We start from the raw sequence: 27,213 nt of genomic DNA, 5'->3' as shown, positions 1-27,213 counted from the left end.
TTCAGGTTGAAAGTACAGCCCTTTTGACTCAGAGCAATTTTGAAGACAGAATGGTAGCAAACTGCCAACAAATGACACACCGACCGTGGCGGGAGGGAGAGGAGCAGCCCTTGTGCGAGGAGAGCAACAGGGGAATGAATCTTTTGCACCTTGCCGCCGCGTTGGGATACTCAAGGTATTCCAGAAAAATAGCATCTGCTAGATTTTTAGAAAACTAAGAATGAGAATATTCAGAGGAAAGCAGTAAATAAAATATTTTTAATACTTATCTTGTTTTAGACTTGTTTGTGCCATGTTGCACTGGCGAGCGGAAAACTCGTCACCCGTTTTGGAGTCTGAGGTGGACGCGTTGAGTCAAGATGATAATGGTTTCACGCCTCTCGTAAGTGTTTTCATAATTAAATATTTAAAGGAATAATGAACTCTCTGATCAGATGTGGGCATGCTCGAGAGGACACCTGGACACGGCGCTGGTGCTGTACGAGTGGAACCACGACTCGCTCAAGGTGTTGAACAACAACGGACAATCAGCGCTGGGATGCGCTCGCTCGGCGCACCACTCAGCCATCGCGGAGGAGATCGAGAAATTGGAGGCCAGCAGGGAAAACGCCAAAGTCGAAATGCCCTTGAGGGAGAGGCTCAAGAAGGGAAGCAGGGGCTCAGATGGAATTTTCCTACGGCCTGGAGTGGTTACGAGGTGAGCAGAAAAATCCAAAGGCCTAAAAATTTAAATTAAAAAAGTCCCCTTATTGTTATGTGTGCCTAAAAATATACATAAACACAATACATTTATAGTTGAATAGAAATTAATGTTTCACTTCTAAAATTTTAAAGCAAATGTAACACATTAGAAACTAATCCAATATAATAAATCATAAAAAATAAAAAATAAATATCAAAATTGACAAAAACTCTAGTCAACCGAGGCTCACTGTGGCGGATTGGGTTTTTTTGATCTTGGAAGTTTTTGCTAGTGGTGATGCCGTTTTGTCCAACAATACTTTTTACTGAAATAATTGTTTTCAAAAACTGAATGTAAACAATGTATTCGTATAACAATGTGGGAAAATAAACCAAAATAATAATAGTAATAAAACATAGGCAGAAATATTGCTAAAGATAATATTATTAAATTACATTGTTTATAGTAAATTTTATGATATTCTATTTTTAAGCTATAATTTTTGCGAAATAATAGTTTCTTTTCCTCTGCAGAAGTGAGGCTCAAAAATACAAAGCCCTGAGTTTGGAGTCGAATGATACCTCGCCCAGCAACCAGGACTCAAGCTCGAGGAGTTCGTCTTCATCCTCCCTCAGCCCCGCAGGTTCAATCGCATCCCTGCACCGCTTGTCCAAACGTCCATCTGTGGACAGTGGTATCCACCTGAGCTCTTCCTCTTTTGATCCGAGAAATCGAAAGGGCAGCGCGTCCAACTTGGGCAAAGACACGCCAAAATTATCAAGGTAAATATTAAAATTATATATTTAAAATTAATTTGTTTTGTTAATTGAAAAAATAGATTTGACAGGAGTATGTCACTTCCGTTGAACTCGCACATGATGGACCATTTGTGTGACAGTTCGGAGAGAAGTTCACCACCAAGGAAAATGGACTTCGCCTTATGTAAGCGCCTTTTTATCATCGCTTTTTTACATTACTGCATTCATTATCATATTTACCATTTTTTATAAACTCGTGTAGCGAGTGAAGTTGTGGCAAAAGTTGATTAAACATTCGATTTTGTAGAAATTTATAACTTACAAAAACCTGCATGGCCTATGGTAGAAGTATATTAAACGCTGGCTGACTAAAAAGAAACAAAAATATGAAAACAACTTTCACCACTGCACCAGTTCTCAAAATTTTTGAATGCACTTTAAGTTGCATTCAAACATTTAAAAGTTTTAAGAGAAATAAAAGAGCTGATCATGCACATTATTTTCAAAACTTTTTTTTAAAAAAAAATACATTTTTCTATTGAGAGTAGGAAAAAATTTCATATTCAAACGGCCAACAAGATTGACTTTGGCCGCCGCTTTTGATTAGCACGTTTTTGTTTGGGTCAGGCGAGGTAGCTGGTGCACGCAGTGAGAGTCCTTTGATAGACGTTGAGGCCCTTTCTGATGAAGAATCAGAAGCCAAAGCAAGCAACGTTGGTATGTATTGCACCGTTTTTCTATTTCATTTTACAGCGATAAAATTGCTTATATATAAGGCATAAAAAATATAAAAATTAAAAAAAAAAATTATTAACTTTAGGGGAACAAGACGCCAGAGTTTTGACACTGGCTGAGCAAATCATCGCTGCAATGCCAGACAGAATAAAGGTAAATTTTAATTATTTATGAGAAAAGTATGCATAAAAAGTAAAATTTCAGAATGAAAGTGAGGAGCTGATGTTTAGTGAGTCAAGTCCACTGCCAGAGTCAAACGCCGACTCATTGTCTGAAAGCTTCCTCGAGCCCATGCTAGATGAGCCGTCCTCTTCCTTTGAAACATCAGAGTTCAATTTTGAATTTAGTGATCACAGCTATAGGTAAATATATTAAAAAATGAGATTGTCCATACCAGTTCTTTTCTAATGGTCAGAAAATTAGTGTATTTTTGTGGAAAATAGTCACAAAACAAAATCACTAAATTTTTGTTTCGATTTAGAAAAAGAAATCCATTGATTCTTTGTTTTCATCCTTTTCAAATTTTAGTGACACAAAATATAGAAAAATAATAACTTTAATTCATCTTTTGTGCTGATTTGTGCTTTTATCTTCCACTGAAGATTATTTTTGTTTCACAAAATTTATCAAATAATTTGCTGCAGGTATTATGACGTTGCTACTCCAAGTTCTAGCATGTCGCCAGCGTCTTCAAGTTGCTTGCAAAGTCCGAGCTCGTTTACACTGGACTCGCCATCTCCACCACCCACAACTGCAGACTTCTGCGAATTCTTCCAAGCTTCCGGCACTTTGTTCGAAAAGGATTTCTCCAATTTAACCCTGTCAGGTAAAATTAAAAATTGAACAAAATATTCAATAACTTTATAAAACAAAACAAAAATGCAGATCGCGAGCAAAGAGAACTTTACGAAGCGGCCAAGATCATCCAAAAAGCATATCGCTCATACAAGGGTAGGAAGAAGGCCGAGGAGCAGGACAAGGAAAGGGCTGCTGCCATCCTCATCCAGAACTATTACAGACGCTACAAACAGGTCTTTAGCTTAACCCTTTCCTTTTTCAAATCAAATATTTACATTCAACTCAGTGATGCTCTTAAATTTTTTAAGTAGAACTAAGGTGCGCATATTTTAGAATTTCCCCCGAACCCTTTCGATACAAAAATCGGATTTTTCTGTATGAATATATAAATATTTTTGGCAATTTTTTTTTTTATAAATAAAAATGTGTATTGTACGGAATCGGCAGTACGCGTACTTCAAGCAGATGACACAAGCAGCGCGCGTGATTCAGAATCAGTACCGCAGTTACTGTGAGCACAAACGCTTCAAGAAGAGCCAGGAAGCGGCCGTGTGCATCCAGAACTACTACCGCAATTACAGGGAGCAGGAGAGGGGCAGGCAGAGCCGGGAGGGCACTCCCACAGGGTCGGGTCTCAAGTAAGTCGCTGCTTTGATGTGGGCCCATTTTTAATTATGATATTATTGAGATTGACTGACTCACTATCTAACAATAATTATTTTATATATACGTACGGCATCTGCAGTGCTCTCTCTATCTCACTCATTAACTGACTATTAGCCACCTTTCTCTCACCTCCTCTTGATTGTATTGACTTTCAAAACTGTAGATGGTTTGCATTGTATGTGTAAAATTGTGCTGAAGGAATTTTATATATATTTATTTTATTGAAAATTTTTAAATTAAAGATTTCATAGTTTTTGCAACGACAAATTTAAATCTGACCTGCAACTTTTTTTTATTAGATTCAACTTTAAATAATTTCATTACAGATGAGATATATTAATTGAAAACTGAAAACAATAAATAATTAAAGAACTTTGTATTAATAAATTTAAATATTTGCAATAAAAAAATTGAACAATACAATTAATTTGGAAAAATTTCTGTAGGAATGATTTATTTATCCAAAATGATGAGAATAATAACTTGAATCGCAATCAAAAAATTTGCCCCCATAAAGGGTTCGTCGACAGTTCACCTTTTCGGCCAAAAAATCTTGTATAATAACTATTTAAATTTGAAATAAAAAATTAAGTAAGTCTAGACATTTTTGTGAGATTGTTATTCCTATATATAGATGCGAATGCTTTTGGCTGGATATAATGAACGTTAAATCAACACTTGATAATCACATTAATGTCCCTATTATTTTTACGGTTTTGATTCCAGTCATGAATTTTGTGTTCTTTTTCGAGTAAGTAAAAGTCATCACTATGGAAAAACATATTATTCTTATATTTTTTATTTAAATTTCTTCAGCACTAATTGGAAATTGTAAAACAGCATCAATATCAGACAAATTAACTCTCTTGACTAATTAATTAAAACCAAAACCTTGGAGTATACTTAATAATTGTCTATATACTATATAAATAACTCGCTCTCCTTTAAAAAACTCTTCTTTGCTTTCTATGTGGCGAATGTGCTCATGTTTACTGGTCTCCCTAACCCGCTGATGACTCCTGCTCTGATGTAGCTCTCGCTCAGGCTTTACAGCAGACCTCCTCTTTTCAAAATTAAAAAGAATGAATAAATTGGGTTCCAAATAATTCATTTCAGGCTCTGATGTAAAACTGTGGGCGTGAGGTCAATGTGGTTGTTGTTTTGGTGTTCAAATATACATTTTTAATATATAACCTAGGTGTTCATGGTAGATAAACTAATTAATCAATGTGCTATTTTAAATAAAATCTTCGTTAATTTTGCTCACGTAATTTTTAAACTCCACACAAATTACACACTAATGCGCAAAAAATATACGAAAAATCATTATATAATTGTTTTTCCTCCACAACCTATTCTTTTTTGACGACGCGCGCCTCTTTTCTCATAATATATATAAATGTTTGGTGTATTTAGCAAGCAACGCAGCGAGTATATGTGCATGTATGACTCTCTAAATGTTCATGCTTTATATGTATGAAGGATATATGACAACTCTCCAGCAACTTAATGATTCTAAATGTTTTCCTATAATATTAACCGATCGCTAGTCTCTCATGTGTAAATACAATTTAGAAATACCTCTAAAATCACTTGAGAAGCAAAATTAACTGCGTATAGAAAACGCTTGAATTTGGTGAGGAAAGTGATTGTAAATTGACCGAAAATTTGCTTCTTTGAATTCCAGGAGGACTTATTCCCAACGCCGGCAACATCAGGCCGCTCGCAAAATCCAGCAATTTATGCGCCAATCCAAAAACAAGTGAGGCTTTTTTAATTAAATTATTTTTATTTTCAAATATCAAAGTCTGGTTTTAATTAGTTTTTTTCAATATGAAAAATAAAACAATCACTTTTTTAGTAACCAGTTAAATCAAGAAAATGGATCTATGCTTTTCGTGTTGAAAAATTAAAGTCTATTCCCAATTAAAATTAGTTAACTGTTTTATAACCTTGTTAAAATTTTTGCACCTCCAACATAAAATTAGCAACAAAATTTTTATTTTTTTATTTTTTTAGTCTCATTTAATCGTTTTTTTTTTCATTTATTCTCCAAAAAGACTACTTTTCATTTTAGAAATGAAAAAAGCAATCATTGACGAATATCAAAATGATTTTCTTAAAATTATTTGGAGGAAAACAACTCGCAAGCAGACATGGATAATTTACTTTAATTTTGTTACTAACACATAATTTTTAGATTAATATTTCGAGTTTCCATCTATTCAAATTTCAACTAACCACATTCTAACTTCCTTCATGCACTCAGTCCTTGGGATATAAGCCCTGGACACATGGTAAGTGCTCACGGGAACTTTAAAACTGCTTAATTTTCTCGACCCATGCGTGTTTTTCTCTCTCACGTTCAGTCCGATTCTTTGTCAATCGCTTTTGCTTACTGTGGTCGTGCAACAGATTGCAGAAAGAACGGGCTTTGGCAGCCGAAAAAGAGAAGCAGGAGGGTCTCCAGGTTGCGGCTTCACAGGCATCCATGCCTTCTGTATCCTCCCGGCAAAAGTGGCTGTGCCCCCCAGGACCCTCCACAGACCAAAGCAATAAATTCAATGGCAACAGGTGAGCTGTACTTTTTTTACTGCAAACTCGAACTCGCCTAGTGCGTGAGAGCATCTCATGTGTATTAAACTTTTGGCTAACTTCTGCACTTGAATGAAGCGATACACATTTATCTTATTATGCACCCAAAGAGATACTCGATTTTTTATACACATAAATTTAATATTGATAGTAATATTCATTTTTATATACGTAATTTTTTATAAGCAAGAGACATCACGATAATTGACGATAATAACTCATTTTATCCATCTAAGAAAATATAATAATAATAATAATAATAATAATAATTTTTGATAATTTTACATTCGTTAACGCAACTTGACACCAGATTAATAATTTTAATTATTATTGTTTATTTTACTGATTTATTGGCAAATTGCATGCATGAACATTGTGTAATCAAAATGCAAACTGTTTGTCGCAATATATTAAACACCACATTACTTGATTTTTTAGTTGCAAATGATATTTATTTATATATCACAGAGGCATTTGCTGCCCGTATCGAGATACATAAATCATTTTTAAATAAAATAAATCCTGTAATTACTGGTTTCTCTCCACCAGCAACCCCAAAAATTGTAGAAAACTAATTATACTCCTTATTTGAAAAAGCGACCGACTGTATATTTTAATAGCTTAAGTGCAATATATATCAATATCAATAACTTAAATCATTGGTCATCGGCATGATAATTCTGAAAGTTTAATGCTTGAGCACGAATTTTATTGTTAATACATGATAGATACAATCACATTTGCAGAGACAAAAAATTCTGTTACGCAGTCTTTTGCTTCTCTGAACCTAAATCCCCCATTAAACCGAGGAGTTTTTTTTCATTGTTCATATTAGTAAGTACTGAATTTGATTTTGGTACGTTTGATTAACCATTAAACGTTCATTTTAATTCTGTATTGTTTGCTTTAATTACGTGCATGTGTTTAATTGTGACTTTCGTTTTTTCTTTGTTGCAATTTTGAAGCCGCTTCTCGCGACGCAAGCTTTAGATTAGAAATTCTAAGGGCAATTGTCGTACCACTAGGTAATTCAGTAATGCAAAACGGAAAAAGTCGTCAAAAAATTGGCTTATCCTTGTTCTTTTTCTTTGGCAGTGGAGGAAGTGACTCCAATGGAAATTGAGACAAACCACCCAGCAATCCCTCATCATAGTAATGAGCTGCAGATCATTTCAACTTACCTGACGCGCATCTTCTGCCTCATCTCCATGAAGCTGCAGCAGGAGAAGCAGAGAGGAGCTGCCCTTGCGAACGTCCATCCAACTTTCGTTAAGTAGAAAACTGGAAAGAATGCGCGACCGAACCAAAATGAAATGAAAATGAGAAAGAGAGAGCGTGAATAATAGGGAATTAAATTAAATATCTGAACTGACGGCGGGGCCCTCGGTTGGTACTATTTTTATGGAACAGAGAAAAAAGGGTTAACAAACAAAATATTGAGTGGAGTTCAAGTGAAGTAAGTGTACATAGGGAAAAAATTAGCAACCGAAAGAAAAATAATATCTTGCGACACGTTGTTGAATTATTGACTAAGTAAGTAAGTAAGAATAAATACTTTGTGTTTTTGTATTACCGAGAGTATAAAAAATTATTTTATTTATATAAATTTTAAGGCGACAGAGGAAGTTTTAAAATAATTAATACCAAAAGATGACAAAGTTTAAACTTATCCTCTCTGATATGTAAATAGCGATCAGCCGTCATATTTGAAAAAAATCTCTACTAATTAATTATATCATAAAAATAGGCTAAGAGTTCACAACATAATTATTAATATTATATCACATTATTACCGATACATAGTTAATTAAAAAATTAGAGTTTAGTCAGTAACTGGCGAGAGAGAAACAAACAAAACTGGAGGCGGAAAAAGAGGAATAAAATGTCTATAGTACTCGAAGTGTGGATGAATTGAAATTCTCTACTTTCCTACTATAAACATAAATTTAAGACTAACTCGTAATCGTAGACACTCATTCACTCATAATTCAAAATAAATATACAAATATTCTCAATTTTTTCAGTTGGAATTTAAAAGAAGAAGAAAAAATGATAATATTACAAAAGCGCCCATTTTCTGGTGCTCACATTATGTCTTTCATGAAAAAAGCTCGCGCCATACATCCACGACTTGTTATTAATACTGTCTACGAGTAAATCAAAACCTATGTAGGGGAGTTAATTCATTGATTAATTAATTAAAAGTCAATAGTGTATAGTCACTCTAGGCGGCCAGTCTGACTTTGCCGCTCCTTTGTCTGTTGATTGCTAGCTCTGAAATACGCAAAGCTACCCTTTTACTCTAAAGAGAAACTCTTTTCCATTTTCCTTCCCCACACATTCCCACGCGATTTTTTTTTTTAATTTTTCTTCCAGATACACTTCCTCCGCCCTTCTTCATGCCAATCGTAGTAATTTTTGCCAAGCTTTTATAAACGCCACCGTCGATTTTTGAACAGAAAAAACGAGTACCTAAAACGTAGGCGACTTTTAGCTCATTATTATAAATATAATTCTACAATTGATGCAGGCCAATTGCAATAAAAATTAGATGAGATCGCGGCAATAAAGAGAAAATAAAAATTGAAAAGCAGAGTCAATAATAATAATTTATGCACATAACCAATTGAGTATATAAGCATGTTTTATCAAGTTGGATGGTATGATTTATTTTCCTATTACTGAGAAAGCACGCATAACCACTGCCATGTGAAGAAAATACCGATATTATGAATTAATATTAAAAAAAAAAAAACACACACATCCACAACACACACACACAACAATTCCAAAAAGTATTTGTAAATCTCTGTAGAAAAACTCCAAGTAGTTTCAAATTCTCGCAAAATGTAGAAAAATTGAAAAAAAAATCTTCATTAATTGTAAAGGCAATCTTTCTACTTTGGATTTTGTACCTTCTTCTTGTTCTTGGTGACAAAAAAGGCAAAAAATCCCTCTAAGTAACCTCCTAAATGAATTTTACCCGTTTGGAGACGCATATAAAAAAGTGGCGCAAATCAACGCGGACCACCGTTGCACGCAGCAATCAGTAAAAAATCTCGCAATGCTTTTATTCTGACTTCTCTCTTGACGAAAAAATTTGATAAAAGATCAACCATGAGACTTGTTGCGAATTCCACAACGCGCTCCAATCACGTAGATGCAATCAAAAGTAAAAGTTAATTAATATTTTATTACCTCAAACTCTCTCTCTAATATTGGTTACAAAAATAGAGAAAAAGAATTGAAAATTCTGACAGACAAGTTGGTCGCCAAAAGTTTAACGGAGGCGAAAAGGTAAAATCAACGTAGTTGAGAGTATTATTAAAAGGTAGAGCCCTACTTCTTACATTAACTTATATACGCGCATCATGTACTTTACCTCAAAAGGTACACCACACAATAACGAAATAGGAAGAAACTGTAGCGTTTTGCATCATATCTTAAATATCTTAAACTACCTACATTACTTAACGAGATCATCATTATTTGAACAAGATTTATACGGTTAAGAGAGAGATTGCAAATAATAAAATTTATTATATTAAATAATAGAATTATAGGGAGAAGGAGAATAGTGAAAGCAATGACAGGGGTGATATGATCCACAACTGTTAATATGAAAAATTATCGAAAATGGGTCAGTGTTCTACTGTCTAGTAACTCTCGAACCTAATTGAAAACTTAAAAATTTAATCTAATCAATTTATGAAAGAAACAAAAAAAATTACTTATACATTGTTGGTCCGAGACGAGTGATTCAATCGATAGGAATTTGAGAAAGATTTTTTTGTTTTGTAATAATTGTCTTGGGTGTTACCTCCCCAAGCTTCAATCAATCGCAACGTAGACAGCACACACTGTAATTGAACTCGCATTTTCAAAGGAGATGGGGGAAAAGGAGAAATTGAAGCTTGTGTGTATAATATTTTCCTGGGATTTTTGACTAGCTCAATTTTTATCGGCCTGGCTGCGTTTAAAATAAAAGAAGCACCCTGAAAAAAAAACCACTCACACACTTACTGAAAAATGTAAACGAGAGCAGGAGTTGTGGAAATTCTATAACTTTGTGATTATTAAACATTGCGAACAAAGAAGAAAAAGGATGTGTTAACATTTTTGTACAAATCAAGCGAGTAGGTATTTTTATTAAATGACGTCGCGCGTAAGTTACTGAAAAGTACCTAAAATCATGTTCTTACTTCATCCGTTGAACGAAAAAGAAAGCAAGAAAGGGTTTCGAAAGATGGTTTTCGACGTAGGAAAATTTACCAAATAACATTAAATCATATGTAAGAAAAAAATCAAAGAAATGGTTTGCGATCAAAGACACAAAATACACACAGACACAAGTACGCTGTTTCATTTGCGGTTCAGTTCAAGTTTGATGTGATAGTGCAAGTTAGAAACTATTCAACGAAAGAGTTTTAATCTCATACGACTCTCTCGCATTCACAGAGACAACATTACTCACACTTACACACACACACACAGAGGGACATATTAATCTCTCTTGTAAATAAAAACAAACATAAGTTATAAAATACCGCTCTTCTTATATACCGCCAGACGAGAAAGAAAAATTGGAGAGATATAATTATGCTTTATATACACTTAATTAAAACAGAGGAAATAAAACGTAGCGACTTAGCGATTTGAGTATATAAATTATAAGGAACGTAATGCTAGGAACATGCATTGGAAAATACAAACCCACTGACTTTCAATAACGCCAATAGTTTCTAGTTTTTAATCAAAGACGACAGCACAAACTTGAAATAAAATCAGTTGTTTTTCTCGAATCAAAGCAGGTATTTATGATTGAAAAATGACTCGTTACTAAAAGACGAATAATGTTTAGTTTGCCGCGTCCCTCTCTTTTTGGTATAAAATAAAATTTGACGCTCATAGGATTTGTGGCCGGCGCTCACTCTACTCTCTCACCAGATGTTCTGTAATTGGTGCTCAAACCACACGATTGATTGCATTGTAAATAAGTAAATATCGCGTTGAATTTGCACTGCATTCTCTCTTTCTCTCTTTAGATCCTCTCCTAGACCCGTAGTTTAATTCACCCGCGTGAAATGTACATAGCTATACTGTTGAATGATCAAAATATTAATTGTCTCAGTTTTTTCTTCCATTCATTTTATTGCCCGTTTTTAAAAATGTACTCGCGGAGGATGAAATGAGCTGCCACTTTTCAGCTTCAAAACTTTTTGTAAGAAATTTGTTAGATTTGGATCAAAAATTTTGTTGCATATTCTCTGTGGCGGCGAGTTCATATAAAAAGTTGGAATTGCATTGTATAATTTTTCGAGTGACAACACACGTCGCGGGGCGTGAATGACTGAACATATTTTCAGAGTATATTGTCATTTTTCGATGGAGATATTCTACTTGTTCCTTAAATTACATCTTTAATGTGTTAGAATTTTATATTCTGACGTGTTTTTTTCTTTCTATTTATTGTTGATGTAAAATCTATTTGTATTAAATATGTTTCCATTTCATGAAATTTTCAAAAATGATTAATGTGTGTTTTTCCGATTTTCAATGCATATATTATTCTGTTGTATGAAATGGCAGGACCCTTTTTAATGTTGCCATTATTTGTCAAAAAGTTGTTTTACTTTTGCGTATTTTTATATTTTTGCACTTTGTCTTAATTAATTGTCACACTTTGTTTGCTTTGGTCATATTTTTAGATTTTTAGCGAAATTTTCAAAACACAATGGTTGAGCAAGAGACATGTTGTTGATAATGAAAATAAGAATGCTATCTTTATATTTTAACAAAAACGGATATAAATATTATACAATATTATTGATCGTAGAATTGATCATACTTCCTAAAAATTTTGCAAAAACGTTCTCTCATCAATAAACATGGAAAACAAACGAAAAAAGATTTGACGATATTGTAGCAACAAACTATTACATCAAGTATTTATAGTATAATTATATACAACCAAGCACTTCTTCTTGCATTATAAATTATGATATTAAAAAAACAAAAATAATATAAAATTTTGCATTTCATTAATTGAAATCCCTTGAAAAATTGTGCGTACGTTTTTTTATTTTTACTGAAATAAAAAATCTCTGTGTTCAAACACACACAATTAAAATTAACAATTGAGTATTTTACTCATCTCAAAGATAAGACTTGTTAAGGCGAATTTTACACATATTGTAGAAGAACAAGCATCCAATTACATTAATTAGTTAAAATTATATAATAAAATTTGGCCGTCAACAGCCCATAATTATCAAAGAGATTAAGATTACATAGGGTTTTGAGACATAGAAAATTTTTAAGAATCATATTAAAATACTTGAACCTTGGGTGACGCCTTCACAGAGGGAGCAGACACGAGATTATAGGCGGCATTTTTTTATATAATATATGACACATATGAGAAGAAATGTACATCAGAGAGCATTCAGATGATTTACAGTGAAATACAATTAATTTGATCAAATCAATGAATATTTGAGGTATAACATAATAATTTGGTTTTGAACAAACTACTTTCTTTGAACTTTCAATGCTCATTGGAAAGAGTGGACAATTTCGGAAAGACTGATGCTGGTGCCGATGATCAGCGCCACCAAACTGAAAATGAAAATCACCAAGTCTTTCAGCAGCAGGAAGGGACCAGGGCTGTTTTTCCACTCGACGCAAAGCTCAATCAACGCTGGGAAGCACAGGCCTAGGGCAGAAAGGCACAGAGCTCCAAACAGGGAGATGAACAACTCCAGCCTTGGAACGGCAACAGCAAGCAAGACTAAAAGAAGGAAGCAATTATTTTACTAATTTGATTATTTATAATACTATTACTGTGCCTATTTAGATCTAATTTTAAATTACCAGACTAAAATATTCTATAAAATTAACATGTTAACATTGATACAGATAACTGTTTGTGGGCTCTGTAAATCTAAATTAAATTTAATTAGGTAATATATAAATCATTATGTATTCATAATAAAGACAAGATGGCACTTTGTTGTACATATTAGTAATTATTTTTACGTAGCATTAACTATTTTTCAATGTTTTCTACTAAAGAACAAAATAAGTAAAACGTAATAAAAAGAAATATTAAATTAAAATTTTTTTATTCATTTTTAGTTTGTTTAAAAAATTTATATGCAAAAAAATTATAAAATTATGAAAAATTTTAATCAACAGTTATTTTTATTTGTAAAATTATTTAAATTACTTAATATTTTTTTTTTAAATCAACTCGTATTATTTTTGTACTTACAAGTAATTAAAACTAGAATGGTCCGGACACCTAGCTCAATCAGCAGCTTGTTGGAGCTTTTCTCGTACTTCTGTCTCAAGTAGTTATTCCAGATAATGTCCACTGGCACGTAGCACTGCAGGGCGTAGGTGATGAAGATAGCCACCGAAAACATTACCTTCACAACTTGCGCCAATCTGCATTTCCCAAAAATTTTAAGCAAATTTATAAAATTTCTAAATTAGAAAACCTACACATTATCATTGGGCAAATTAAGGGTAATGCTGCCCTGAACGTCGGAACCATACTTTAAATAGCCGCACGCTCCAACAGCGACATACAGAGAAACAATGACAAACATTGCCTGGTTGAAAACGCCAGTGTAGCCGCCGAATGAGGCCGGTTTCTTCATATTATTCTCCAGGGCCAAAATCTGTGTCAACAATATGAAGATGAACGCATTAAAATGAGAATTAATTATCCCTAGACACCCATTTTTAGTGTTAATTTCAATAGTTTATTTCATTATCCTAAAAAATTTTATGTCCTATTGTCTTTCATTCAACAATTATTTATTAAAAAGATTTACTAACGCATTTTTGTAAATAACAGATGATTTATTTAGGGGAAAAAATTAAAGGTAAATAATTTCTTATTAGTATATAATCATAATTTTGGTACACAGTGTATTTCTATGATTATCAAGAAACAGGAAAATTAATTTTAATTTTTAATGATAATAACTGATGTTTTTGGGACAGTAAGAACCATATAAGGTGATATTTAAGAGCAGAACCGCGAGAGCAAGCAAGTTGACAATGGTTGACTTACAACGCCGACCGCCTCGAGGGCAAAAAGAGTGGTGCCGATGAACAATGGGATTCCTTGAATTGAGCCGACGAGTTTCCTATCTTCAAGTCCGGGTAGACCTTCAGCAAAAACAAAGTAAAGAACGAGTCCCAGCCCCACAAAAGTAAGCAAATTAGCTACTGTGGAGAACGGCGCGAGCAACTTCAAGTTGCGCACGTAATTTAGCAAGATCAGTGGCAACAAGAGCGCGAGCATGTACCACCTCACATCGTGCTCTGGTACCCAGTACACGTCAACAACCTGTAATATACAAGAAAATTTAATCAGGTTACCGCAAAATATACAATATTAGAAAAAAAATTATAAGTAAATATGAAAAATTAAAATGTCAATCTTAAAGCTTTTTGGTCTCAAATAATGCACCATAATCTATTTTTTTTTTTAAGGGAAGCTTTAAATTGGAATTCATAAAATGTATAAGTTAAAAATATATTTTGAAAATCAATCTGAAGGAAATAAGGTGAAAAAACCAAAACTCTAAATAAATTCATGTTAATTTTTCTCAAACTGATTGAATTCAAATTGCAATGAGTTGTTTCGTAAAAAGAATTCAATTTATTATTAAAACCTATTTCATTTCTTGTACCTCAAAATATATTTTAATATTTTTTACCTCTTTAATGTTGGAGGCAACAAAGACTATGTAAACACAGCAGATTCCGAGCTGATACACAATGAGGAAAAAGTTAATGAGATGCCTGTAAATTAAGAATTTTTTTTTAAATCAGGTGAAATCTTCAAGGATCAAATAATCATACTTGGCGAAAGGCGCACCCCATCTCAAGAAGGGTGGACCCTGCTCTAGGGCTACTTGGAGGGTCATGGGGTAACTTAACACAGGAACCCTCAATTGGCAACATAATTTGTACTGACAGCGGACCTGTTAACAACGTTTTGAGCAAAAAAATGTCGTATTTTGTAAAAAAAATGATGCTTAATGTTAATTGCAATAAAAATTTAACTATGGCATGTTCTATTTAAAAGTTTCTTTTAAACATTTTATTTATAATGTTTAACAGCTTTTGAAAAATTAAAAATTAAAATTAAAAAATGAACATTAATAAATTATGAAATAAAATAAATTTATCAAATATTAAATTACTCAATTATTAGCGTTTATCATAAATCATAATTATTATAGTATCGAGCTCTGACAGCAATGACATAACTTAAAGAATAATTAAAAATAAAAAAACTGTAAAATATTTTTATTATGTAGTTGATTAAAAAAAATTTGAAAGAAAATAAAGTGCTCAAAATTATAAATTATTAAATTCACCGTTAAAATGAGTGCTAAGTCTTAATAAAGTGTAATTGGGCGCGTGGGCACTATCAGAGAAAAAAAATAACAAATTTGTGGGACGAGTGCCACTGTTCCTCCGTCCATCATCAAAATAGTCTCACAGAGGCGGCGAAGGTGACCTTGGAGGGCAGAAGATTTGGAGTGGAAATTTCCACTCGCGACTCTGCGAGAGGAGCCATCAAAAGAAACGGGTTCCGACCTTTCTGCGGCTACATTAGATTGATCTCGGCCGGCGAGTGAGAAAAATAAACTACGTAGTATTATTTTGGCTCAACACAAAATCCAAGTGAAGGATATGCAATTTGTTGGGGTTGTGAGTAACGCAGGTTGCATACTCTACCAACGAAAGGCGTTTTTCTTCATAGCTTTTAAATTGATTAATATTGTTTTGCAATTTAGAAAAAAATTTGAACTTCAAAATAATATTGAATATTTTTTCAAAAATCAAGTAAAGTAAATAAATATTTTTTTATAAATTCATGTTTATATTTCTTGATTTATTTTTAAATTTAAGTATTTTTGTAACTTACAAGAACGTGGAGACAATATGTGCAGAGTGACCCGATGAAAACTGTTCCGATGAGTCCAAGTATGAGACCAGCGTTGTGGAAGGCGATCGGCATGGCCAAAATTCCGGTACCCAAACTGCCCTTCAGCAGATGAATCAACGTTTCTTTGTTCCTTGTAAAAAAAATCCAAATTTGATTTAAAAATGTATTAAAAATAAATGCATTGCAGGCTTTCACGTATAAAATGGTTGAAAAAAAAATTAGTTGCTTTTTTGTATTTATTTTTCATTTTCTTTTTCAACTATTTATAGGTTTTATAACTATTGCTTTTATTGGTTTAAAGTGCACGTGTGCGAGAAAAACAAGCGTTTCCTTGTTAGATAGGTCAGATAGGTGTGACCGTAGTTTTGTGTGCGATCGTGCGAGAGTTAAGCGGTGATTTATGCAAATGGACTGGGTGGGTGTCGGACCACTCGTTCCATTTCCCGTACGTTTTCGCGCACACCATGTGCTCCTCTCCCACTAGCAGCGAATTCGAATCCACTCTCGCGCATTAACATATTCTTAATTTTAAAAGCAGCGGCCATTAAGTCATCAGCATTTTGTCGTACGATTTCTGCATGCATAATTTATTGGCGAGCGTCAATGCCCACATTGGAGCAAGCTAATTGCGGCACATTTTCGTGTTACGAATTTTAAAGCGGAGGGATGGTAAAAGATTAAAACTGATTTCATGTTAGGCGTACCAGTGCAGAAATTAACACAGATTGACCATTCGGGAGGTCTAATTAAATGTAATAAATTACCAAAATTAGGTACTTTTTTCATAAAAAAATTATTTAAAAAGGCGGGATTTTAGTTCATTCTTAAAACATAAATTAAACTTTACGTTAGAATATTTGAAATTCATTCTTCCTCAAATTGAATATTTTGTAGTAAAATACACATTCCGTCTTCGTTCTAATTAATTTTCAGTTTTCAGCTTTTGCCTCAGATTTATTTATTTTACTAAACTATTAAAACATAATTTTATTTTTCGTCGATTATTATATATTTTTGAATTTGAAATTCAAGCAAACTTACGAGGTTGGATGTACATGTTGTCGGTGTTGGTGAGGGTTGTAAGGGGTAGAAGATCCATTCTGGAGGCCGTTGGTGTTTCCTCCTTCGGCTTCACCAGCTTCCAGCAAGCTCAGCTGGACCCCCTGTTCCTTCTCTGGACCTTTTTCTGGTGGTGACAGCGTCATTCTGTAACAAAATCATTGAAATTTTAATATCCACAAGTGGAAGAATTAATCAAAAATAGCTCTAATATTTTAACGTGAGCTATATCAGAACTCCCAATCAAAAGAGAATCACAAAGCTTCAGTGGGCGTAAAAAGTTTGACATTTCTTCGATTCGATCGATTTTGTCATTTTGGAACAAACTTTTCTCATCGAGGATGTTTTTAGTTGACCCAAATGTCGGCCAAGCACAACATCTACTGTCAAGAGAACATTTTCCTGTTGAAAATTCTTAAGTTTTTGGGAGTCGCGCCTTACAAGGAGGACTCCCGCGGAAATCCGATCAAATTTCAAGTTGGAAAGCTGCAAAGCGTTTATTGCTTTACAAATTTGGCTCTTCAAATTTTGCTTCTTTTCATATCTCTTCATGAAGATATCAATTCACTTAAGGTTTAAAAAAGTCAGAACCTCAAATATTTATCTAATTTTTTTTTATCATATCAGGATGAAGAAGAGACGTTTGGTGTGCGTGTCATGAACAGATACTTGAATCTGCAGAGACTTTTTCCACATTTAATGTCAATCCTTGCTTTTTCTCAACGCTACAATTTCATCGCATTTTTAAACACTTGGAATATACTGGAGGTTTCACATAAATTTTAAATAATAAATTAACCCTAAAACTATTTTCCTTTACAAGATGCAAGTAAAAAATCTATTGCCTCAAGAGAAAAGATTGACGTTTAACTTCAAAAGTAAATACTACTTCATCCTAGCCGCAGAAGGTAGTAGCGTTTTTCTAACTCTGGGCGCCGTTTCTGACCAAAAACTTCAAATCACGTGGCTCAACCTAATCACATATTACATCATGCTGCAACATCAGGTGGTTTTGATATTTTGGTGGTGCATCACATGTCGATGCCTTAGAAAATACGCAGATTTTCTATCAATCAAATTTGAGGTATTAGCTTTTTTGATAAAATAACAAATAATACTTCATAATTTAACAGACTCTCCTAAGGATGGCAAAAGGGTTTCCTCCCAAAAGCTTTTGAACTTTTAGCGAAGTGTAGATTTAAATTTTAAATAAATTGCATACACAATGGAAATTAGTAATATAAAACAAAAATTTACGTCCTAAATACTCAAACGCTTTTAGTGGGAAAAAGGTAAACCCCTATGCTAGAAACCTTAGAAGTGTGAATTTTTTGTCACTATTTTTTTATTTCAGTGAAATCAATGTTATCTTTATTTGAGTCTAATAATTTAATAAAAATGATAACCAGAAATGCCTTCAATTAAATTTCAGCAATTATCTAAAACCTGCCCTATGAGTGTTGACCAAAAGAATAATTTGGAGCATAAAGTTTTGAGCTACCGCCAATCTTATCTGCTAATTTCGAAAATAGTCACTGAACTGGGAAACGTTTACTCAATGGCGATGACATGTTTGTTGCTTTACTCTTTTGCACGTTGCGTTGCCGTCATTTTCAACGTAATAATCAATCCAAAAAGAGCTGGCGCGAGCCTAATGGGAGTTGTGGTGAGCACTATCACCATTCAGATCATCACTTCAAACTCACACAGCCTCCAAAGTGACGTACGGAGATGAATAAAAATTTAATAGAGAATACTTAAGATGTTTTAGCAGATGAGAATAAATCTGATGAAAGCGATTGATGCCATCAACTCAATAGCAATTGATGAGAAATCAAAATTTCTGGTAAATATAATATATTTTTTAAATAAAACTTAAAAATATTAATATTTGTTTTAAAAATCAATTATTGATTTTTGCCGCAGATGAATGAGTTTTTCACGCTTTTGCAATCGCATCACGTAAATGAGATTTCATTAGCAGGATATGTGTCTACAGGAAAAACTTTTCTATCAACGGTGACAACCGTGGAATTTTTTTCATGCAAATTATTTAACAAAATATTATATTATTATAGGTTATTACTTCAACATTGACGTTTTTGATTTGTTTGGCCCAAATAGCATAGACGTACGTAATTTGCGAAAGTAGTACTGGAGTATGTATTGTGACATTTCATCAAAATTGTCAAATAAATCAATAATCATACAAAAAATAGATAGTTTTGACTGACATAAAATAGATGCATATTTCCTGGCACCGCATGACGAAATGTCGCACTCTAGACACAATATCTACATCCGAAAACTGCATATTGCTTTAAAATTATTTAAAATATTAGGATTTTCACCTTGGAAAATCGACCAATGTCATGAACATGATTTTGCTGTTATGCAAATGGGCAGGTCTAATTTAATTTATTGCATTTTTATCAATCTGCTCATGATCAGCACTGTAATATCAATTTATGTTATCGACTTTTACAAACTAAAGGTATTCAATATTCAATTTGAAAATAAAAATCAAATTCTCAACTTTTGTTTTTCGCATGAAAGCAAATTCTAAAGCGGTCTCAATCTCCATCTGAATACTTTAGAAAAGTGTTTATAACATTGCAAAGGGCCCTTCCACTTGCACTGCCTGTCCTTGCAGTTGTCCAATCAAAATCATTCATCCAATACCTTAACAGCTGGAATAACATACAGGTAAGTTTTTTTACTTTGAATTTGATATAAAACATCTATATTAATCTAAATTTTTAGATCAATTTAGCAGCAGTCCAGATAAAATGTTGCGGCAAAATAACGGACAAAAAACCCATTATAGCAAACAAGGAAAACGCCATGTTCATATTAATGCATTTTTCTGCTGCTACTTCAGTGATATCGCTTGCATTTTTTAATCGAGAAATTTCAATTCGCAACTTTTTATTTGGTTTCGCTGTTGGATTGACAGCCATCTACCAGCTCGTGCTGGCCTACTGGTGGCTTCAGAGTTGCAGATTAATTATAAATCTTGGCAACGATCTTCGAGATTGTTACAAAGTTCGTATTAAATTTGAATTTTGTTAAGTATTTTAAATACACTAATTAATTTTACTTTTAATAAGAAAAAATAATCAATTAATTAGGAAGTCAGCAATAAAAACGGAACGAAATTAAAATTTGAGATTTTGAATTTCCGCCACGCTTGGTTTTCATTGTCCAAGGCAGTTGCCGACCTGGGATACGCATTTTCCATGGTTTATAATTACATGATGGTGTACATATTTGGAGACATTCTCGTGCTAGTTTACTCGTCATTGAATACTCCGCACAGACTGCATATATTTGCAGGAGGAATCGTGTTTCACGTCTGTCACCTGCTGAATACAACGAATGTTGCGCACAAAATGCAAACAACGGTGATGTAAATAAATTGAACCACCAATTAATTTGAAAAATATTTTCCAATTGCAGATGTGTAGAAATTTACTTCAGTGTTTGAAAGTGACCGAGCGTTTGAGAATTGATAAGAAGATTAATGACGCGGTTTGTTGATCTTAATTGATTTTCATGTACTTTACAAGCTCCAAATTTAGATGGTGGCGTATTATAGACACACAATTAAATTTCACGTCGAAGAATTTTCTCTTGGTGGATACGTCAGTTTAGGCAAGAAGTTTCAAAGTGCTGTAAGAAAATTAAATCTACGAACACTTTAATCATAAATATAAGTTAAAAACAGACTGTTTCTTGTGGAATGATTTTTTAAATAGTTTTACCTGTTTTACACCGAAAAGTAAAATCAGCAAATAATTTTGCCGCTTAGTTTACACAAAAAAACAATTTCTTATTTCTTCAAAAATCAAAGAATTGTTTTCTCTAATTTTTTCTCTAGAGGAGCTTAATTAATTTTGCTTCACATTTTTTTCAGGTTTTAATCAGCACCCTTACATTAATAATAGTACTTCTACAATTAAAGTGAATAAAATTAGGCCAATCGTGTCAAGTGGCAGGGAAAATCGCAATGGATTAATATTTTATTAGGCAATAACAAAAGAATGTAGTGGGAAAATGATGATCATTATTGATATTATCACGCAAAGGAAGTTTGTATTTGAATATGACTGTGCCACGCTGCAACGTTTTCGCCAAAGAAATTTGGTCACTTCTAAGAATTTTCAGAATACTTGGTTTCGTCCCTTGGGTGGTGGAGGAAAAAACGGGTGTCTTTAAAATTGGTCGTCGTCAATTATTCATCGCGATTCTCTCCAATGCACTTCAATTACTATTGATCGTCAAAGTCATTTCGCACGCTCAACACGTTCTACAGGTACATAAATATCAAATAATATCTTGTTTAACATTTCTACAGATAATTTAATGCAGAAGGAGGAGATACAGGCCAAATCCTTTTCTAAATACACGATATCACGGTTTTTCGTTATTCAGAGGGCATTTCCTTTTGCTTTGAATTTTCTCGCCCTCTTGCAAGGAAAAGACGTGATGCAGTTTTTGAACAGGTGGAATGAATTTAAGGTAAAGATTTTATTAAATAAAAAGTTATATTTCAATTATTTCTTAAAACAATTTCAAGTCAGAAAATAAATCGATCCATTTAGAGCTGAGGGTCAATCTTATATTGAGCTGCTGCTTTCCGTTTTTCATCACCATGGGTACATACGGTGCAGTATTTTACAATTTTGATGGGACAAATCACTCTTACGTTGTGCTGGAATTAATCGCCAATCAAATTGCGTTGCACAATCAGTATTTGATGATTCTTTGGTGGTACTGTGCGTGTAAGAGTCTAAAAATTGTATCTGAAACACTTCTGTCAAAAACCAAGGTAAAAGCAGAAATACAATTTTAAAATTAATCTGCAAATTTAAAATTTTACCTATTTCAAAATAAGCGTTTTGAAATGCAACTGGGAAACATTGATCAAGATAGCGTGAGAAATTTGCATGCAAGAATCTTGGACTCCCGAAATTCTTGGCTCCTGCTCTCGAAGACAGTTGCTAAATTCGGGAATGTGCTTTCTCTGGCTTTTGGCTGGTTTATTGTTTACTCGACTATCCGATGTCTTGCTGTGGCATATTCGTACATATACGGGACAAGCACGACGATAATGTCTGTGGTAACATTTATCCTCAGCTACTCGACACTGTTAATTCTTACAACAAATTCGCACAACTTGCAAAAAAAGGTAAAATTAAACAATTGTTATTAAATTAATATTACACTGATTAAAACACAGATTTATGAAGATTCAATGAAAGCTTATGAGAACCTCCAAAAAATTAGTTTAGACTCGGATCTCAAAGAAGAAGTAATTTTTTAAGAAATACTTCAAAATTCATTTTTATAATTTTGTGTTAAATTTTGATCCAGATGCTGAATTTCTTTTTGAGGATTTCAAACAACCATCAGAATGAAATATCAATGTCTGGTTATATTTCAACTGGAAAAAGACTGCAAACTTTGGTAGGTTCAAGGTAAAAAAAAATTATTAAAATTTGTAAAATGAAAACTTTTACGTAGGTTTTGGCCTCATCAATAAATCTAATTATTGTCCTGCTTCAGCTTTAATTGAAAGTCACATATTTTTTCACAACCAATCTGACAAAATCATTAAAAAAAATAAATTTTTAAAAAAATACAGAGTTGATTGGGTCATTTCAGTTGTTTATTATATTGAAAAATTTATGGTGAAAAATTGTTATTTAAAAGGTGTTCCATCATCTATCATCTGATCTACAACACCTCAAATGTATTGTTGTTGGCTAAAATGCAGAGAATAAATATTTTGATCTCCCGTACATAAATAGTAGACAAAAAACAAAATAATTATAATTATTTGTCTTAAAAAATTCTCATCACAGTTTCTCTCATTATTTGAATCCATTTTTTTTTTTTTAATTTTTTAGCAATCTTTTATTTGGACATTAAAAAATTGATTAAAAAAGCTGACTAACGTATTATTTCAACATCGATTAGTCAAAGACTGTTTCACGACTTGGAAATGTCCTTTCCTTGTCACTCTACGGGCTGACAATTTACTCATCGATCAGGTGTCTTGCGGTCGCACACTAAATGACATTCGAAAATAGTAGAAGACAGTGTGTATTCACTTCATTCTTCTTCAATAACTACTCAACGTAGATTATTATTTCCAAGAGAGCTCACACAACATAATACAAACAAGAGAGCGTTTTACCAATAATTTTAATTAAAATAATATATAATTTTATAACGTAATATATCAACTTAAACCAAAATAAAATTTCAATATACAGAAAGAAAACAAATATTGATTTGATAGAGAGAGAAAAATAATTTTTTCCCCTTTATATGATCTTATCTTCTTCTTACACTTTTGATCATTTTGCTGTAAATTTTTATTGCGCATTACGCTTTTTCAACTACTTAATTGTTTTATTTATTTGTATACATATAGAACAATTTACTATCTTTATTTGTCAACTAATAAATAGCCTAAACGCATGAGTTGCAATTTTATTGTAAAAAAAGTTGATGAAAAAAATTGATTACTTCCAGTTGTCCACCCAGCAAAAATATAAAACGCAAATGCCTGCGCACACTCAAAACTCGCAAGACAATGGAAAGATGGAATGTTTACGCGCAGGAATTGCAACCAATTTTCTATGCATTCAAAATTTTAGGCTTTGTTCCGTGGACCATTAGTGTCGAAAAGAATTTTCGATTTGCTGTTTTTAGAATTGGAAATCGCCAGCTTGTATACAGTGTTATCACGACATCTTTAATGATGACAATAATTTCCATTTACCTGTACTTTGCGTTTACCACTGGTGTGGTAAGTCTCTTGCCATTTTATATACGTTTTTGGTTATTAGTTAATAAAAAAAAATATGTTAACATATTTTTTATTCATTCATAAAATGAACAAGAAAGTAACTAATAACAATAGTTTTAAAAATGAGACCGTCCATTCTGCTGTCGAATATAATTAGTGTATAGGCTACAACGTAATATTTATTAATGATTTTATACAAATTTTTTTTGCGTGTTTTTTTTTTTAATCACAACGATTTTTAGTTTCTATAGTAACGACGAGCTTAAGAATTATTGCTTCAAATCAATTTTAGGAAACGGAGAATTTAACTGCTTTGGAGTATTTTCGGAGGCTAGGTTTGCGCATTCAGAGAGCATTGCCATATTTGATTCCAATATTGCTGCTATTGCAATCTGATGGCCTTGTGCGATTCAAGAATGATTTGAGTGGAATGCAAGTATGTGCCCTTAAAATATTAAACGAAAATGATTATTTTTTTTTTTTTTAAATATTTTGGTTAAAATTCGCAGACGGCGCTGCAAATTGTGCATTTTCCCGGAACACCTGATTTCCAGCCGAAACTTAATATAAGAAAAATCTTGCCAGCAACCCTAATTATCTCCGTGACAATTTCCATTTTGACATCTCTCATTCGAAATAATTGGAAAATTCATACGATTGCAACCATGCTCTCAGTCGTTGCGTTAAATTTGGGAATAATTTTCCAAGTTCTGCTTGTTATGTGGTGGTACGCGAGCTGCAAATTTTTTAGGGAACTCTCGGACCACTTGCTGACTAATTACAAAGTATGAATTTTTTTTATTTAAAATCTAAAATTAATTATACATATTGTAAAGATGCTAATGGAAATTAAAGAAAATCGTCCTCAATCTGTAAGAACCGCTTTGGAATGGGTAGCTTTAGAATCCCGAACGGCTTGGTTCCTCGCCTCAATATTGATCAAGCGCTTAGGAGACGTTTTACATTTATCATACATTTCCATGATGCTTTACTCATTTGGCAGAATTCTCATTTCAGCTTTTGCGCTGATTTTGGATCCAGGGAAAATTGGTGGTTACGCGTTCTCCATTACCTTCAGCTCACTGATTTTGCTTACCACTACTGGAAGCTCTCAAAAGTTACAGGAAAAGGTAAAGCAAAATAAAATTATGGAATAATAATAATAAAATTTAAATTTATTAGATGCGGAAAAATTTATTAATGTGCCTCGAGCTGTCATCAAAAATTAATATTTCAAAGGAAATAAAAACAATTGTATTTATTCACAAATTACCATCAAATAACAATGCAATTTATTTAGTTTCTGGTTGACAGATGGTTGATTTCTTTCGGCGTCTTGCGAATGATCACGAAAATGAAATTACAATGGGTGGATTTTTCACGGCGGGACGCAAATTTCAGATGACTGTGATTAATTTATTTTGTTAAAATCATAGTGATTTAACAATATTTTATGTTACAGATTTTTGTTGAATCGATAACTCTATTAATTGTACTGAAGCAATTTTGAATTTGTAAAACCCAGCTAAAAATATGTATATAATAATAAATAAGATGCTTATTTTAATTGTCTTCACAAATCAAACAACCATAATTTTCATGTAATTTAATAGGTTTTTGTTTAATTAATATCATTTATGGCTATGGCGTTGATATCTTCTAGCTGAAAATTATGAATGTAATCACTTAACTGTGTGGCCGCATCGATATAAAATATTTTTTGGAAAAATTGATTATCATGTGTGCACTGCTGGGAGCTAGTGTGGATAAATAAATTAGATTATGAAATTAATGAGTCAATAAAATTGATTAATGCACAAGCAACACAAAAATCTTACACATGAGGCAGCAAAATGGAAATATGGAACGGTTACGCTGAGGAGTTGTATCCGATCTTTGTTTTATTCAAAATTTTAGGCTTTGTTCCATGGAAAACAACCGTCAAGAGAAATAGTCCATTTGTATTTTTCAAAATTGGAATTCGCCAGCTTTTTTACAGTGTTTTCACAACGTCCTGCTTGATGATAATTATTGCCCTTAACCTATACTACGAGTTTTACAGTATCTTGGCAAGTCTTTTAAATTTTAATATAATTTGATGATGCAAGTTGTTAAGTTTGTAAGACAAGTTGAATATTAGTGTATTTGAAATTATATTCATTTAACTGTTATTTAGATTAAAATTATTGCAGTAATAAAAAAGTTGTTAAAATTTATACAAGTAATGCCTCTTGACGGTTCTATGCAATAATAAAGAAAACGCAATATTTTGGAATATTCATACTCCATACGGGCTTTAAAATTTTTTTTCTAAAGTTTCCAAATATTATATCAGTTTTTTTTTCTTGAATAATTAGCAACAATTTATTTTTCTTCAGTCTCTGGATGTATCAAATTTCACTGAAATGGAGTACTTTCGAAGACTTAGTATGCGCATTCAGAGGGCTCTGCCATATTTGATTCCAATATTATTGCTCATTCAATCTGGTGGCTTTGTACGATTCACAAATCACTACAGCGAAATGCAAGTGAGGGTGCTTAAAATTCAATGCTCATAATGGAATAATAATAATCCAATAAAAATTTGCAGACTGAATTGCAACTTGTACATTTTCCTGGATCACCGCATTTTCAGCCTAAACTACAAATTAAAAATATATTGACAGCAGCACTCGTCATTCCCGTGACTATTTCAATTCTGTCATCCACCGTTGGGCCATCAGAATATCATATGATTGCTAGGATCTTGGCAGTATTTTCATTAAATATGGGAATAACTTTCCAAGTGTCGCTTGTAATGTGGTGGTATGCGAGCTGCAAATGTTTGAGGAAACTTTCAGACCACTTGCTGAACCAATACCAAGTATTTTATTTATACTTTACATTTAAAAAATAACATATTCATGCAGATACTTTTGGAAACCAATGCTAATGGTCCACACTCGGTGAAATCGGCTTTGGAATGGGTCATTTTGGAATCACGATCGACTTGGCTAAAATTATCAAGACTGACCAGCCAACTGGGAGACGTTTTATATTCAGCGTATATTTCAATGATGCTTTACTCATTTGGCAGAATTCTCATTTCAACATTTACATTAATCCTAACACCAGGGAAAATTGG

General features: G+C 32.9%; 2 protein-coding genes across 18 annotated transcripts in view; one reads left to right on the top strand and one right to left on the bottom strand.

The window, feature by feature from the left end:
- LOC132205125 (calmodulin-binding transcription activator 1) overlaps nt 1-10,245 on the top strand; it is a 242,176-nt gene extending 231,931 nt beyond the window's left edge. For 6 of the 17 annotated variants that reach the window (XM_059634025.1, XM_059634017.1, XM_059634048.1 and 3 more), the window contains 15 exons: nt 6-175; nt 280-382; nt 435-697; nt 1,216-1,464; nt 1,521-1,624; nt 2,068-2,157; nt 2,261-2,328; nt 2,380-2,537; nt 2,820-3,001; nt 3,061-3,206; nt 5,327-5,401; nt 5,909-5,936; nt 6,055-6,213; nt 7,200-7,259; nt 7,330-10,245. In XM_059634025.1, the coding sequence (XP_059490008.1) occupies nt 6-175; nt 280-382; nt 435-697; nt 1,216-1,464; nt 1,521-1,624; nt 2,068-2,157; nt 2,261-2,328; nt 2,380-2,537; nt 2,820-3,001; nt 3,061-3,206; nt 5,327-5,401; nt 5,909-5,936; nt 6,055-6,213; nt 7,200-7,259; nt 7,330-7,511 (2,037 nt within the window). In that variant the 3' untranslated portion in view covers nt 7,512-10,245. Of the gene's footprint in view, nt 1-5; nt 176-279; nt 383-434; nt 698-1,215; nt 1,465-1,520; nt 1,625-2,067; nt 2,158-2,260; nt 2,329-2,379; nt 2,538-2,819; nt 3,002-3,060; nt 3,207-3,420; nt 3,612-5,326; nt 5,402-5,908; nt 5,937-6,054; nt 6,214-7,199; nt 7,260-7,329 lie in introns of all 17 variants that reach the window. The other 11 variants (XM_059634135.1, XM_059634036.1, XR_009442675.1 and 8 more) reach the window with 10 other exon arrangements.
- Nucleotides 10,246-12,293: 2,048 nt separating this feature from the next.
- The window catches only part of LOC132205243 (proton-coupled amino acid transporter-like protein CG1139), a 35,903-nt gene continuing 20,983 nt past the window's right edge, over nt 12,294-27,213 (bottom strand). Inside the window, exons 2-9 of the mRNA XM_059634195.1 lie at nt 17,252-17,416; nt 16,190-16,340; nt 15,115-15,236; nt 14,970-15,054; nt 14,318-14,596; nt 13,741-13,919; nt 13,508-13,683; nt 12,294-13,024 (exon numbers count right to left, since the gene is read on the bottom strand). Coding sequence (XP_059490178.1) covers nt 12,789-13,024; nt 13,508-13,683; nt 13,741-13,919; nt 14,318-14,596; nt 14,970-15,054; nt 15,115-15,236; nt 16,190-16,340; nt 17,252-17,415 — 1,392 coding nt within the window. The 5' untranslated portion in view covers nt 17,416 and the 3' untranslated portion in view covers nt 12,294-12,788. The remainder of the gene's footprint in view (nt 13,025-13,507; nt 13,684-13,740; nt 13,920-14,317; nt 14,597-14,969; nt 15,055-15,114; nt 15,237-16,189; nt 16,341-17,251; nt 17,417-27,213) is intronic.

Source organism: Neocloeon triangulifer, unplaced genomic scaffold (genome assembly GCF_031216515.1).
Source record: "Neocloeon triangulifer isolate White Clay Creek 2 clone unplaced genomic scaffold, ASM3121651v1 ptg000001l, whole genome shotgun sequence".
Lineage (NCBI taxonomy): Eukaryota > Metazoa > Arthropoda > Insecta > Ephemeroptera > Baetidae > Neocloeon > Neocloeon triangulifer.
The sequence above is the reverse complement of the archived record's forward strand: the minus strand, read 5'-3'. Positions and strand labels throughout refer to the sequence as shown.